Source organism: Cornus florida, unplaced genomic scaffold, assembly GCF_030987335.1.
Source record: "Cornus florida cultivar Cherokee Brave unplaced genomic scaffold, ASM3098733v1 CherokeeBrave_3.0.0_Hap2_Chr02, whole genome shotgun sequence".
Classification (NCBI taxonomy): Eukaryota; Viridiplantae; Streptophyta; class Magnoliopsida; order Cornales; family Cornaceae; genus Cornus; species Cornus florida.
Genome location: NW_026775572.1, coordinates 60374140 through 60388908, shown reverse-complemented (window position 1 = coordinate 60388908; position 14769 = coordinate 60374140). Strand labels below are relative to the sequence as shown.

At 37.8% G+C, this 14769-nt stretch overlaps 1 protein-coding gene across 1 annotated transcript; it reads left to right on the top strand.

Moving 5' to 3' along the window:
* The first annotated feature begins 7934 nt into the window (after window positions 1–7934).
* Window positions 7935–11139, top strand: LOC132295106 (scarecrow-like protein 3). The gene is made up of 2 exons (XM_059793197.1): window positions 7935–8394; window positions 9437–11139. The coding sequence occupies exon 2, from the start codon at window positions 9485–9487 to the stop codon at window positions 10901–10903; it is 1419 nt and encodes a 472-aa protein (XP_059649180.1). The 5' UTR covers window positions 7935–8394; window positions 9437–9484; the 3' UTR covers window positions 10904–11139.
* The last annotated feature ends 3630 nt before the right edge of the window (window positions 11140–14769 follow it).

Below are 14769 nucleotides of genomic sequence, written 5' to 3'. Positions count from 1 at the left end.
AAAATATCAAATTTCAGAACTAAGATCGATCTGAACAAATGTTCGATCGATCTGACAGAGAGCAAAAATATGTAGGTTTTTGGGTCCAAAATTTTTTCCAAGTGTGGAAACTCAAGATCAATCCAATAATGAAGTTGGATCGATCAAAGAACTTTAGATCGATCTAGGAATGTTTTCGATCGATTTGACAGAGAGCTGAAAATATGCAGGTTGATGTAGGCTCGAAATTTTCTAACTGTTGAAACTCAAGATCGATCGAAGGTGATATTTGGATTGATCGAAGGTCTTCTGATCGATCTAACAGAGAATAAAAATATACAAATTTCCTTGGATCGATGAGACAGCGAGTGATTTGGATGCAGGTTTGCTATAGGACTGAAGTTCGATCGATCGAACCTCATTTTGAGATCGATCGAACTTATGCAAAATGCTCAATTATGAGATGAAAGTGCATGCAATCCTAATCACAGTTCCTAGCAATGTATATGAGCCCAAAGCCAATATCTAGACTTCGCAAGAAATGAAATTAAAGATAGAAATGAGGGAGGAATACGGTTTTGACACCCTATAAAATGTTTTGCTAGTCTTTAATGTCTCTAGCAAGACGTTGGGCTCTTTTAGCCTAGATTAAACATCTTGTAATGCATCCCTTCCTTAATAGGGTGATGGATGCCTTGAGCTCCACCCAACAAATGGTTCTTTAGAGAACTTATTGGATTAGGCTCAAAGGAACTTCTTGGTCCTTGGTTAATGCAATCTTTGGGCTTCCATGCCCTTTCAAAATAAGACTTTGAAACAATTTTCTTTGGTTTCAAGGTTGAAGATGGACTATTTGAAACTTTGGTCTCACACAAAAACTCAATTCCTTCACATTTAAGGTCATGACATTTCTCTACAACATTAATCTCTTCATGCTTGTCAAATGAATTGGGGGTTGGATTGAAGATATTCAACTTCACCTTCATGTGGCCAAATGAGATCTTTATTATCCCCGTCCTACAATTAATGTTGGCATTCGCGGTTGCTAAGAAAGGACGGCCAAGGATAACGGGAATTTGGCTCTTAGGATTTGGGACCGGTTCCGTGTCAATGACAACGAAATCAACGGGGAAGAAAAACTTATCAATCTTAACCAAGACATCCTCAATGATACCCCTATGCTTCTTGATGGATCGGTCGGCAAGTTACAAAACCACCGACGTTGGTTTCAAGTCTCCTAAGGTTAATTTCACATACACTGAGTATGAAAGAAGATTAACACTTGCTCCTAAGTCTAGAAGAGCCCGATTAATGATATGATCACCAATGATGCATGAAGTGGTAAGTGAACTGGGGTCCTTAAACTTTGGAAGAGTGTTATGTTGCAAAATTGAGCTTACTTGCTCGGTTAAGACCACTTTTCTAGGTGCTTGGCTTTTGTTCTTCCTCTTTTGGGTGCATAAGTCTTTTAAAAACTTGGCATAAGCCAGAATTTACTTGATTACATCCAAAAGTGGAAGATTGACTTTCACTTGCCTAAATACATCCATAATTTCATTGATTTTGGCCTTTTGCTTGTCATTTGAAATTGATCCTTTTAAGGCATCCGAAAATGGAGCTTTTTGTTCAAAAATCTTTTCAAAATTTTTCTTTGAAGTCTCTTCAATACAAGAAGTTTTCAAATCATTTTGCAAATATTTCTTTTCAAAATCACTTTTCAACACATTCTCATTTGAAAAATCATATATATGCAATGAATGAGGAATAGGATGTGAAATGGGACGGGTGTCAACTTTGAGTTGCACCGATTCACTCTCTTCATTGGACATACCCACTTGGTTGTCCACAATCTTCCCACTTCTCAAGGTTCTCACCGTATTGACATGCTCTATTGTGTGACCTTCTGATGAGGGATGAGTCTCCACAACACATTGTTGCTTTTGTGGGGTATTCAAAGGCTTTTTCCCTTTCTCTCTGGCATTCAAGGTACTAGCTATTTGCCCTACTTGGGTTTCTAGCTTTGCAATGGATTGAGAATGAGAATGAAGCAATTGAGTGTTAGCTTCTAAAGTGCCTAGAGCGGTCAAAACTTTCTCTTCAAAGGTAGGACTTCTAGAATTCCCTTGAGAATACGATTGACTTGGAAAATGAGAATTAGAGAATTGGTTTCCTTGTGATTGAAATGGTTTATATCCTCCAACTTGGATTATAATGATTGCCATAAGGATTGTTCCCTTGATTAACAAATGTTGCATTGATTTGTTCATGATGCTCACTTTGCACATGCCCATGGGGACAATTAGAAATAGAATGTAAAACACTTAAACAAGTCAAATATGTCTCATTAGATGCATGATGGGAATGGTTAGGGAAGGAAGATACTTGATTTACTGAGTTTTGGTTGATCAAAAATTGATCAAACCTTTGAGATAATAATTTCATTTCAGCGGCAATTTCATTGGAGTGGTCGACTTAATGTAAGCCAACACTCTTCCTACCACTAGAATTTTTACCGTTCTTTAAAGATAAGGTACGATGCAAAGAGTTTTCACTCATGCTTTCATAGAGACGCCACACATCATCCTCATGCCTGTCAATATAAGATCCACCCATGGAAGCATCAACCATGCCCTTATGATTGTCCGATAAGCTCTCAAAGAAATATTGAACTAATTGCCATTTGGGTATGTCATGATGTGGACACTTCCTAAGCAATTCATTAAAGCGTTTCCATACCTCATGAAATGTTTCCCCATCCCCGTGTGAAAACTCTCGAATTGAGGTTCGCATGGCATTGGTCTTAGAAACCGGATAGTACTTCTTCAAGAACTCTTGTTGCATTTCCGCCCAAGAAGTTATTGAAAAAGGCCTAAGATTGTTAAACCAATATTTTGCCTTGTCTTTTAGGATGAATGGGAAAAGTTTAAGCCTTAAGACTTCTTTCGGCATGTCCGTGTATGTCACGGTGGAACATACTTCAAGAAACTCATCCAAATGCTTGTAAGGTTCTTCACTTGGAAGTCCATGATAGTTTGGAAGCATTTAAATGGTTTGTGGCTTAATTTTATTATGGTGTGCTCTAAATGGTGGCAATTGAATGCATGTGGGTGTATTATATTCATTAGGCACATAGTAATCTCTTAAAGCAAGGGGAGGATTAGCAATTGGAGGTGCAACATGGGCACCTTGGTTACCTTGAATAATAGGAGGTGGTGTAGCATAGATTGGCCTTGGCATTCCCAATGAAACTTGGCCTTATTGTTGTTGTGGATGAATGAATGGCCTTGGCATGCCTAATGGTACTTGCATGTTATCATGATGCACATTGGGGTGGAGGATACCTTGTTGGTCTATGTGACCAAGGTCCTCCACATGGTCCTCATTGTGTCATTCTATTGATGAAATAAATTGACTAGAACTACCTCTTCCCCTAGGGTTTCGAATAATGGATTCAAGATGAAAATTTAAAGGGACAAGAGTGGGTCTCAATGATCTATGATCATGCATGCACAATGCAACACAACAAGCAAAAATGACAAACACTTCACCTTCAAAACAAATCAAAAATCAACAAACTTCCTCCACATACATTGTTCCCGTACTCCCATGCTTGAACGACATGCAAAGAAAAGTAAAATTGCCTCTACACGGGCTCACGATTTATCTAGAGATTGAGTTAGAAAGATCTCACAAAGGTTCTATAGTATTTCAACTCCAAAATTTTTAGCTTTTAGCTTAGCTTAGCAATTTTTTTTATAATGATTTTAGCCTTTTTCCATGCTTTTCTTAGCTCATTTGCTTGGATGTACCTTTGCTCACCTTCTTGCTCAATGCTCCTAGTCAAACAAGAACCAACACAATAAGTAACCAAAATAAAAATAAAAATAAAGTAAAGACACAATCAAAAGAGTACTAATTCCTAATTGATTCCACAAATACGACGTTGCCAATTAATTAATCCCTGACAACGGCGCCAAAATTTGATGGCGGCCGTTCCTATACGCCAAATTGATGTAGTGAATGTGCAGTTCAAGAAAAGCCTTTTAGGTCAAATTAAAATTTATAAAAACTACTACCAACACTACTACTAACATAACAAGAGTGAACAGGGATCGTACCAAGGGATTGTGAGGGTTGCAAAAGGTTATGGAATCAAGATTAGGGTTAATAGGTCGAGTGATCAAAGGATTGGTTGGTGGTTGGATTAAGCTAAGATGCAATTTAAACTAAAATAAACAATAATGCAATAGAGGTAAAATAAGAGAGAGAGAGAGATTTTGGGGTTTAGAGATCACCACTAAGCATAGTTTTTCTACACCCTTAATAAATGATTAATGAGGGGAAAGGCATGTATTGTAACAATGGTGTGAGTGTGTGGTTGTTTTAACAAGTATGGATGACAAATTAAGCATACATTGGCTCAGCAACTTTGTGGATAGCACAACATATCAAAGTAAACCATTAATCCTTTCTTTAAGCTCACAACCAAACATATCACAAAATTAAAGAAATATGCCACTTGCATTCATGAGTATGGAACATCAAACAACAAGCATGGATTGTCCTCCCATTTAACATCTAGCTACCACTACACTACAACTAAGCTAATGACATGAAATTAAACTAATTAAACTAAGGGAGAGGCACAATCCATCAAGAAATAAGTATGAACCATCAAATAAATCACATGGACATTGCATTAAGCACTATGTCTTAACAATTTCTAGATCTATAGCATCAATACACATAGACATGCATCAACAACACAAGAAATAAAGATAAACACATGAACATCTATTCTAGTATACATAGACATATGTATAGAATGAAATGATCAATTAGAAGCATTAAACCATACAAATCATTGAATAAACAAGATCTATATATATAAATATGTCAAAACAAGTATCACAATACAAATCCCCTTAAAAATACATAAATCAAAATGTAGAAAGCATGCTTAGGGCTAACTCTAGCCCCAAGAGGATGTCTAGCCACTCATGGATGGTGTCTTCCAACCCTAAAGGGCTAACTTCATGGTAGAGATTGCTCCTTGGTTGATGAAGAGTCTCCAATGGTGTGTCTCTAACCTCCTCCTTTCTTAGCCTCTAAGTGTAAAATGAGAATGAAAAGTCTTTGGAGTCAATCCCCTCAAAAAGTGGCTCATATTCCTTATATAGGTAGGTCAAAAATCACCCAAAATGGCTAGGCTCATACAGCAAATATTCCCCAATGATTGGATATGAGATAACTTTTAGTGAGCTGGAATTTAGATTTTCTCAAGATTTGGAAAGTTCGATCGATCGAACTTGAAATTGGATCGATCGAATATGGTTGAGATCTATCGAACTGAAGTTGGATCGATCCTCAATGGCGGCGCCTTTTTGGATAAAAACAAATCTGAGATATTTTGACGATATTTTTGGGAAAAGGACAAAAGTGGTTGGTAGGTTGGTACAGCTGGATAAGATCTGGCATGTGGATAAGGACAAGAATGTTCGATTGGTCGAAGAATAATGTTGGATCCATCGAACTTTTAGGATATCTGAAAATGGCATCATGGCCTGGATCTATCTTGAAGTGCTGAGATCGATGGAAGTTCGATTGATCGAACTTGAGGTGAGATCGATCGAAGATGCTGAAATTCCATCTTTTACTTCCTTTTGCTCTACTTTGCTCATTTCTTTGATTCATCCCAGAATTGCTTTATTTCTGCTCTTATTTGGCTGACTTAGCTTTTTTTGGGGATAAGTACCGGAAAATGGAAATAACATGAAATCAATCTAAAGCGGGAAAATAAGATAGATAAAGGTCCTAGAATAGCTAAGCTTAAGGGGTTTAAATTCGCACTTTTCAGCGCTCATCAATTAACTTAATTTAAATAGCCTACATACCTACCTTACAAAACCTTATAAGGTTAGGAGATTGTTCACGGCAATGGATCTGATCGCCTATGTTAGGATGACAGCTCAGTGCGTCATCAGAAACAATCGTTTCGGAGAAAGACTGATTTAGACCATAGAAATAGAGCTTCCTCCACCTTGCTCTGTAAACGGCTCTACTTGATTTATAACTTGGTTGTATATGTAGATGGAAATAGAGAATAGAGTCCTGTTCGGAACCAGACTTGGGCTTGTGACCTGTGAAGGTGGCCCTCTAATGAACGCTAAAGAACAGAACATGAGAGTGAGCTAGCGAACACAAATATCATTGAAAAGATCAAAAATTTCTCGATCGTGATTTAGTTGGGAAAAAATAATTAGGAATTTCTAAGAAAAAATTAGAAATTTCTCGATTGTAATTTCTTTGCGGAACTAGTTGTAATTTCTTTGTGGGACTAGCACACGTTCCCACAGATGGCACCAACTGTTGATGCAAAAATCTAGATGGTCCAGAGCGAGAGTGTTTCCTGCAAGACAAGAGAGAAGTGACGACTGGTGTGGTGCCGGGCGGGTGCACTCTGACGGTCAAGTTAGTACTTGAGCCATAATAAGTCAAAAGAAGACTTTACATTGAATTTTTGGCATACCTTTTGAGTTGCCTGACTTTTCCTTTATAAGAGAATTAATGATAGTCGTGTCCACATAGGGAATTGATTCCCTTTACTCCTCTACCAAGGACTAGGAGAGTTATTCCATATAGAAGTCGATGATATCTCATCTACGTGTAATCTATCCAAATTTCTTTGACTTTCGTGTTGAGCTAATATTCCTTATCATTAAGACTAGTATGCAATCAAGGGATTATTAGTTCATTTGGTATACTCTCTCTTCCATCAAAGGGGAAGTGAGGCATTTGAGTCCATAGTGGGATATTTGTAGGTGTCTGAGCAGTGGCTAAGCGCCAATGGGGTCAATTTCCCCCCACTGGAAAAAAATATATTTGTATTTTCTACAAATAAGCTTTGATAATTCTAAAAGTTTCCCCACTAAACTTTTAAAAATATTCATAAAAGACCTTACAAAAGCTTGCAAAAGTAAAAAAGATCCCTTATTTTATAACTCTTTTGCCCAACAAAATTTTGAAAATTCAGAAAAGACTCATGTTTAAGAATCAAAATAAAAAAGAGACTCTTCCTTTGCTATTGAGTTTTCTGTTATTTATATTTTATATATGCAAACTTCGATAATTATAAAAGTTCCACGATTGAACTCCAAAAATTCACAAAAATCCTCTAAGAAAAACTTCCAAAAAAAGAAAAAAGGAAAAAACCTCATTTCTGACTCATTTGCCCAATAAAAAATTCAAAATTTAGAAAACACCCATGTCTTTTCTCCTCTCGCAAGCCCCATAAAAACTATAAGAATCAAAATTCGGAAAAGACCTACGTTGCTATTTATTATTTTGGCTCAAAATTTTTTATTTTATTATTGTTAATAATTGCCCCCACTGAATTAAATTTCAGAGTCGGTCGCTAGTTTGGATGAGCATTTACCTAAATAAAAACAAAAAATTGTATATTATTAATAACTAAAAGCTTAAAAAACATTAATATACCACAAAAGTTGTATAGGCTTAAAGAACCATGCTTTACTTCAAAGTGGGTAACATAGAAAAAGGCTTAAAGAACTTGAAACACTGCATAGTGGGTATCATTGGCAAAAGTTTTCACACATTCAATGAATTCATTTATTATTTAAAATATGATGGTGAGGGGTGACACTATGGCACGAAGATGTGGCATAAATTAGGGGTTGTTTGGAGTTAAGGTAATGCAAAAAAATAATTTAAAAATACTTTTAGCTTTGGAGTTATGATATTCCAAGGTCTCCCACTTATAAAAGTCCACACCTAAAGTTAAATGTTCTTGTCTACTTCTTGCTTTTCCCACAACCTCCTTGTCTCTTTGTCCTTATGCAAGAAGAAAGTACCAATTGGATGGTACTCTATTGCCTTTAAAAAGAAAACAAAATAGTAGTTTTGGAGGCACTTGGAAGGCTTCCCTTGCAATTCCCACTATCACCCACTAAGCAACAAGCAAAGGTGTTTGTTCTGTCTTGTGAATACATGTTTGGATTTTGTGTTAATTGAGAATAATACCATAGTTTTGCCAGCTCTTATTCCCATAGACATAGCATACAGACAAACACAAATCTAGAGAGAGAAAGAGAGAGAGAGAGAGCTCTGTCTATCACAAATTCCATATTCCTCTAATCCTCCCAAAGGACAAACAAAAAAATGAGGACAAAAACCCCACTTTGAATTGTTTCCAAAGCAGCCATAGAAAGACCCTTCAAGACAAGAGCTATAATTCCCCACTTTTGCAACAATAACTGCTCTGAGTGATAAGGAGATTGGCTCAACAAGATTGGAAATTTTCACAAGGTTTTATCTGGGTTTCTATTCAATTGCAAAACCCAGTTGGGAATTTGAATTTGTTCAGTAATTCAATGAGCAAACACTAAACTGTTTCTGGTAATTTTTCTACCCTCCCTCGCTCTCTCTCTCTCTGTCTCTCTCTGTTACTTGTTTTTGGATTCCTGTGTTTGATTCAATGTATAATTCATATCCAATGAGCATGTTTTGAGAGTTTGTGTATGCAATGATTTTCCTAAGATTTGGTGGTGTAATTTTCCTTCATTTTCTTTCAAATTCGATGGAACCTAATGGTTCTGTTTACTGCAATTGACTTGTACTTTTGAAATGTTGAGAATAGAGTTATCATATTACAATTATTATCTTTGTATTATGATGCATGAAGGTTTTGGTATTTCAATTGGGATGTGTAAAAGGAACAAAAATTGAAACTTCAATGTTAGTCTGAAAAACTGGAAGCTTCACTTTTTCGAGTCTAACACAACAATTTGGTGAATGAGGCAAAAATTTGCTCTTTTTGTTGCTGATGAATATTAGGAGGATATAAATGTATGAATTAATTTGAATCTTGATAATTTTTCATCATTTCTGCTTATCTGAAAAACAGTACAATTATTTTGCTTTATTGAGATCCATTTACGGTTTGAAAAAATGATACACAAATTGAATCGGCTTGTGCCCGTTAGTTATTGTAAGTTCACCACTCGCTAATGAGAGGATTCGGCTTGTATAATATCGTTGTCGTCATTTTTGTTCCATTTAGTGGTTGAGCAGAAGATATAGAGAAACAAATGAGAGTTTGGTGATGTATAAAGTTTATTTTCTTAGGACTCAGAAAATATACACTCTGCTCAGCTAAGTGCAATAGAACTCTTTGGCATGATTGGGGAAGTTCTTAATGTTACAACATAAAACATACTACTCATATTTTCTTTAAAAATAATTCTTTTATTTTCTTCAATATTATTGATAACCAAACAGAGTGATTGTAAAGCAAAAGACATACACGTAAGATAGAAAATTTCTGTTCTTTTCCTTTCATCAGTTTTCTTGGCAATCAATTGTAGTGCTAGTGCAATTGTTGTGGCATTAAGTTTATTTAAAATTTGGTCTCATTTTATCTATAATCGTCCATTTTCAGATCCCATCTTTAGGCAGTACAAGCCCGATCTTGCTGTTAAAGGTGAAAATGGTTCAAGAGGAAGGATCATCATCTGTGAGTTCATCACCCCTTCAACTCTTCTCCCTGATGTCGCTTTCCCCTGGTTTAGGATCACCATATCCATGGCTCAGGGAGATGAAGTCCGAGGAGAGAGGTTTATGTCTTATCCACCTTCTTGTTGCCTGTGCTAACCATGTTGCTGCCGGTAGTGTTGAGAATGCAAATATTGGCCTCGAGCACATGTCCTACCTTGCCTCACCTGATGGCGATACGATGCAGCGAATTGCTGCTTATTTCACTGAGGCACTTGCTGACAGGATGCTTAAAGGCTGGCCTGGATTGCACAAAGCCCTCAATTCTACCAAAATATCATCCGTTTCTGACGAAATTCTTGTTAAGAGATTGTTCTTCGAGCTTTGCCCCTTCTTGAAGCTTTCATATGTTCTCACAAACCACGCCATTATAGAAGCTATGGAAGGGGAGAAGATGGTTCATATTATCGATCTCAATTCTTTCGAGCCTGCTCAGTGGATTAATCTTCTTCAAGCATTAAGTGCACGGCCTGAAGGTCCGCCCCATTTGAGAATCACTGGCATTCATGAACAGAAAGAGGTACTGGAACAAATGGCTCATCGATTGAACGAAGAAGCTGAAAAATTGGACATCCCATTCCAATTCAATCCTGTAGTTGGTAAATTAGAGAATCTTGATATTGAAAGTTTGCGTAAGACGGGAGAAGCTCTTGCAATCAGCTCCACACTTCAACTACACTCTCTCTTGGCTTTTGATGATGAGATGCTTAGAAGAAGCTCCCCGTCAGCATCCAAGAATTCAAATTCACATCACTTTCAAAAAGTCCTGCAGATGAATCCACGCACTTTGGGAGATTTTCTTCAGAAAGATGTGAGTAATATGTATAGCCCGAGTCCTGATTCATCATCATCATCTCCACTATCTTTGTCACCTTCAACAAAGATGGGGGGTTTTCTAAATGCCCTTTGGGGACTTTCGCCGAAGCTGATGGTGGTAACTGAGCAAGAATCAAACCATAATGGGTGCAGTCTGATGGATAGAATCATGGAAGCATTGAAGTTTTATGCAGCACTGTTTGATTGCTTGGAGTCTACTGTGTCGAGGGCCTCAATAGAGCGTCAAAAGGTAGAGAAGATGCTTTTTGGCGAGGAAATTAAGAACATTATTGCATGTGAGGGACTGGAGAGAAAGGAGAGGCACGAGAAGCTCGAGAAATGGATTCCGAGACTAGAGTTGACAGGGTTTGGGAGGGTGCCGTTGAGCTACCATGGTATGCTGCAAGCAAACAGGTTGTTGCAGAGCTATGGCTATGACGGCTATAAGATCAAAGAAGAACATGGTTGTGTGGTAATTTGCTGGCATGATCAACCCCTTTTTTCAGTTTCGGCCTGGAGGTTTAGAAGGTATACTTGACATTATGCTGGAATTTTTATTTTTCTCTATTTCCGCTTTTTTGTACAAAGGATTTTATGCTTATTTCTTCATCTGCAATTAGACTTCTGTTAAAAGGTTGAAAGAACATGTTCCGTCGGTTCAAAGTGTTCATTTCCCTTCACATTTCTTTCAATGTAATAATTTTTTGTTTTGAAAGTTAAAGCGAACCGACATACACCCATAATATATTGCCCACGACTAATGGGGCTTAAACACTGACCTCTCATTTGAGGAGGAGAAATCGTACTGTCTGGGTCAATGCCCATTGGTAATGTAACAGTTGATTGGCAGGGTTTCAGGGTTATTTGCCATTTGTAATGTAACAATTGATTGGCAGGGTTTGAGACCATATTTCCTTGAGATCTCTCACGGATAACCACCACCACCCCATCCCCCCCAAGCTCGCCCCCCCCCCCCCCCCCCCCCCCCCCCTTCTCTGTGTCACGCACGCGCACACATTATATTCCATTATAATTGGGTGTGAACTTGGTTAGGCAACCAAAACTGCCTATGGAAGGACTGAAATTACAATTCTTACTAGACTTGATGCAACATAGTTGCACACTTTTAACTTTTCTAATTGGAACTCGGGCTTAAGCCATTTTCACGGCCATGAATTCAGGCATGTTGTGCCAATTTTGAATGGAACAGTCTTTTTGTTCAGCTCCTTCTGGGTTTGTATGCAGGTTTCATTTTTTTTTTTTACAAGTAAGACTACATAAAAAAAAATAATAATAAATAAAAAAAAAAAAAAAAAAAAAATTGGTCAAAAAGGGAAATGCATTCCTCAAAAACAACACAAGGCTCAATAGGGCCTCTATACCCTCAACAAATCGAAAAACTCTCCTGGATAATCTAAGGATTTACAATTTCTTCCTAGAACCTAACAAAAAAGGGTGCTAAGAATGGGGAATTTCAACGATCCAATATGATTTTCCTTTCAATCAAAGGACCTCCTTTTTTTTTCTAGCCATACACATCACCAAACACACAAAGGAGTAACCCTCCAAAAGTCACAAGCTTGGATCCCACTATTCACCCTCTCCAAGCCTCAATCAAATCTCTGGTAGATTGTGGCATAACCCAATGAATCATAAACAAACCCAAAAACAAAAGCCAGCAATCTCGGGCCATTGGGCAATGTAAAAGAAGATGATAAACTGTTTTCTAGACATTTTTTCACATACAACATCAATTCACCACGATCTGTCTTCTTCTCTGGAGGTAGTTTTGGGTAAAGATCTTGCCCAAAATGGATATCCATGCAAAAAAAAAGAGGAACTTTCAGAAGCGCTTTTGTTTGCCAAACGACCCTCCATGGAAATGACAATCCAGGATCATCTACAAAACAACGATAAAATGATCGAACATCAAAGCACCCATATGAAGATGGACTCCAAACGCAGAAGTTAGAAGTCTCCTCCACTATCTCCTAACGATATAACAAATCTAAAAAATCTATAGCATCTTTCATCTCTCAATCCTGAAACAACCTAAAAAAAGAACACCCCACACCATTCTTCCACTATCAAGACGATGTCATTCGTCCACCATGGCATGTCGATCAGAAGCAATGCTAACTAGTCTAGAGAAGCTGCTATCGAAAGAGCGATTCCCAAACCAGATGTCATCTCGAAAATGTATCCTCTTGCCATTTCTAACGCGGAATCTGATATGCTTGGAGAATTTGTCCCACCCATTGTGGATGTGTTTCCACACCCCAACCCTATGTAGAAATCTCACCTCGGGAATGTACCATCATCCTTTCGCCTCCCTATGTTTGCTCACAATCACCTTCCACCAAAGTCTCTGTCTCTTTATCCTGAATCTTCATAGCCATTTTCCCAACAAGGCCTTATTAAAATGCACTAATCTTCTAATTCCCAAACTACCTTACCGAACTGGAGTGCAAACCCTCTCCCACTACACCAGATCATACTTAAACTCCTCCGTTTACCTCCTTACAAAATGATTCTTTGCAACCTCTCAATCCTTTTAGCCATTAAAGAGGGAATCTGGAAGAATGAAAGGAAAGTACATATGAAGACTCAATAAAGGGCTCTTAAAAAAAGTGACCCTCCCCCATTTGGAGAGGTATTTTTTTTATTTCACTGGATCCCAACTACCCACACTCTTAGATAAAGCCCTAAGAGGCAAACCCAAATAAGAAATGGGTAACGAACCAATGTTGCACCCTAAAACAAGAGTCAAAGTAGAGATATCGGGAACCTCTCTAACCGACGCTAAGACATTTTTTCCCACATTGACTTTCAAGCTAGAGACGGCTTGAAACCAAATTAGAATACATCTCAAGTATCTCATTTGTGCCACATCAGTATCACACAAGACCAAAATGTTATCCTAGCAATATCCCTACTAACCCTGAATGTAACGACCTGAACTTATGGGTCCGAACTGTTAATCGAGTCCTTACCTGAATCCGAGGTCACCTAAGTCAATCCCGTCATGTCTAGTATCAAAAACATCATTCTTAGGACATTATTATTAGGGCTACAAATGAGCCGAGCCGAGCCAAGCTTTATCTTGCTCGGGCTCGGCTCGCCAGTTTCAAGTTGGTGCTTAGGCCCAGGCGAGCTTGGACAAACTAGGCTCGGGCTTGGCTCGCCAATATTTTGGCAAGCTCGGGCTCGGCTTGGCTAGGGCTCGCTTTCAAACCAAAATTAAAAAAAAAAAAAAAAGGAAAAAAGGAAAAAGAAAAGAGAAAAAAGAAAAGCTTCAGATCTAATAGTGTCTTGACAATGGATCGAAGAGCATCACTGTATCTCTTTCGCATTCTCTGATCATTCTTCTAATCTCCCTAACACTAACATGGGATTGAGACATCCAGACCCAAAGAAAGATTTGATAGAGAGATCTATTTGAAACCCTAACTGTAAGAGAGAGGAAGCGATGTTGAAAGGGATGATATATAGGCCAATAGGTTAAGTATAAAGTAGAGTTAGGCAGGGGAAATAAAGTTGGGCTTAAAGTTAAATGAAATTGGGCTAATAAAGTTGGGCTTAAAATTAAATGAAATTGGGCTTAAGATGAAATGAATTTTGATTGGCTTTATATTAAATGGGACACACAATTGTATATGAATATCAAATAAAATAAAATAAAATAAATTATTTTACTAAATGACCCTATTCACGAGCCTAATAAGCCGAGCTTAGCGTTGCTCAAGCTTGGCTCATTTACTAAACGAGCCTAAAAAATGTGTTCAAACTCGGCTCATTTACTTCACGAATGAGCCCGAACCGAGCTTTTAACGAACTGAGCCCATGAACAGCTCAGTTCATTTGCAGCCCTAATAATTATGCTTCACAAAGGCTCTATGCAACTTTCCAAGGCTCTAAGTGGATAATACCGGAGAAAGGAACCAAAAAAAACCAAGCAACAATAGTTCGGTTGACCGAAGTGAACCCCCCTGTACCGGTTGTGACCAAAAATGATGCGAGGCTACTGGAATTGAAAAATTGTTTCCCAAATTACAAAAGATAGCAAAAGTGAGGTTCAATTCTCCAAACTAAATTTGTGGTGGACCGTCATCCGCCACTTCTTTGCCGTGTCCTGAAAAATGTTAATAATAAAGGGGTGAGCAAATTGCTCAGTAGGTAGTGCCTAAGACACACCTCTTGTGACCCCATGAATCCAAATAATGAATAGAATTAGGGAGAATAGGATCTGTAATGACTCAAATTTGGGGATTCGAATCGCTAACTGGGTCCTTACCTGGACCCAAGGTGACACAAGGGTACTATGGTCATTTCATATTAATTTAATGATTTCAGGTCCATTATGGGTAGAACCGTCATTTATTAAAGTCATTTTATGAATTAAAT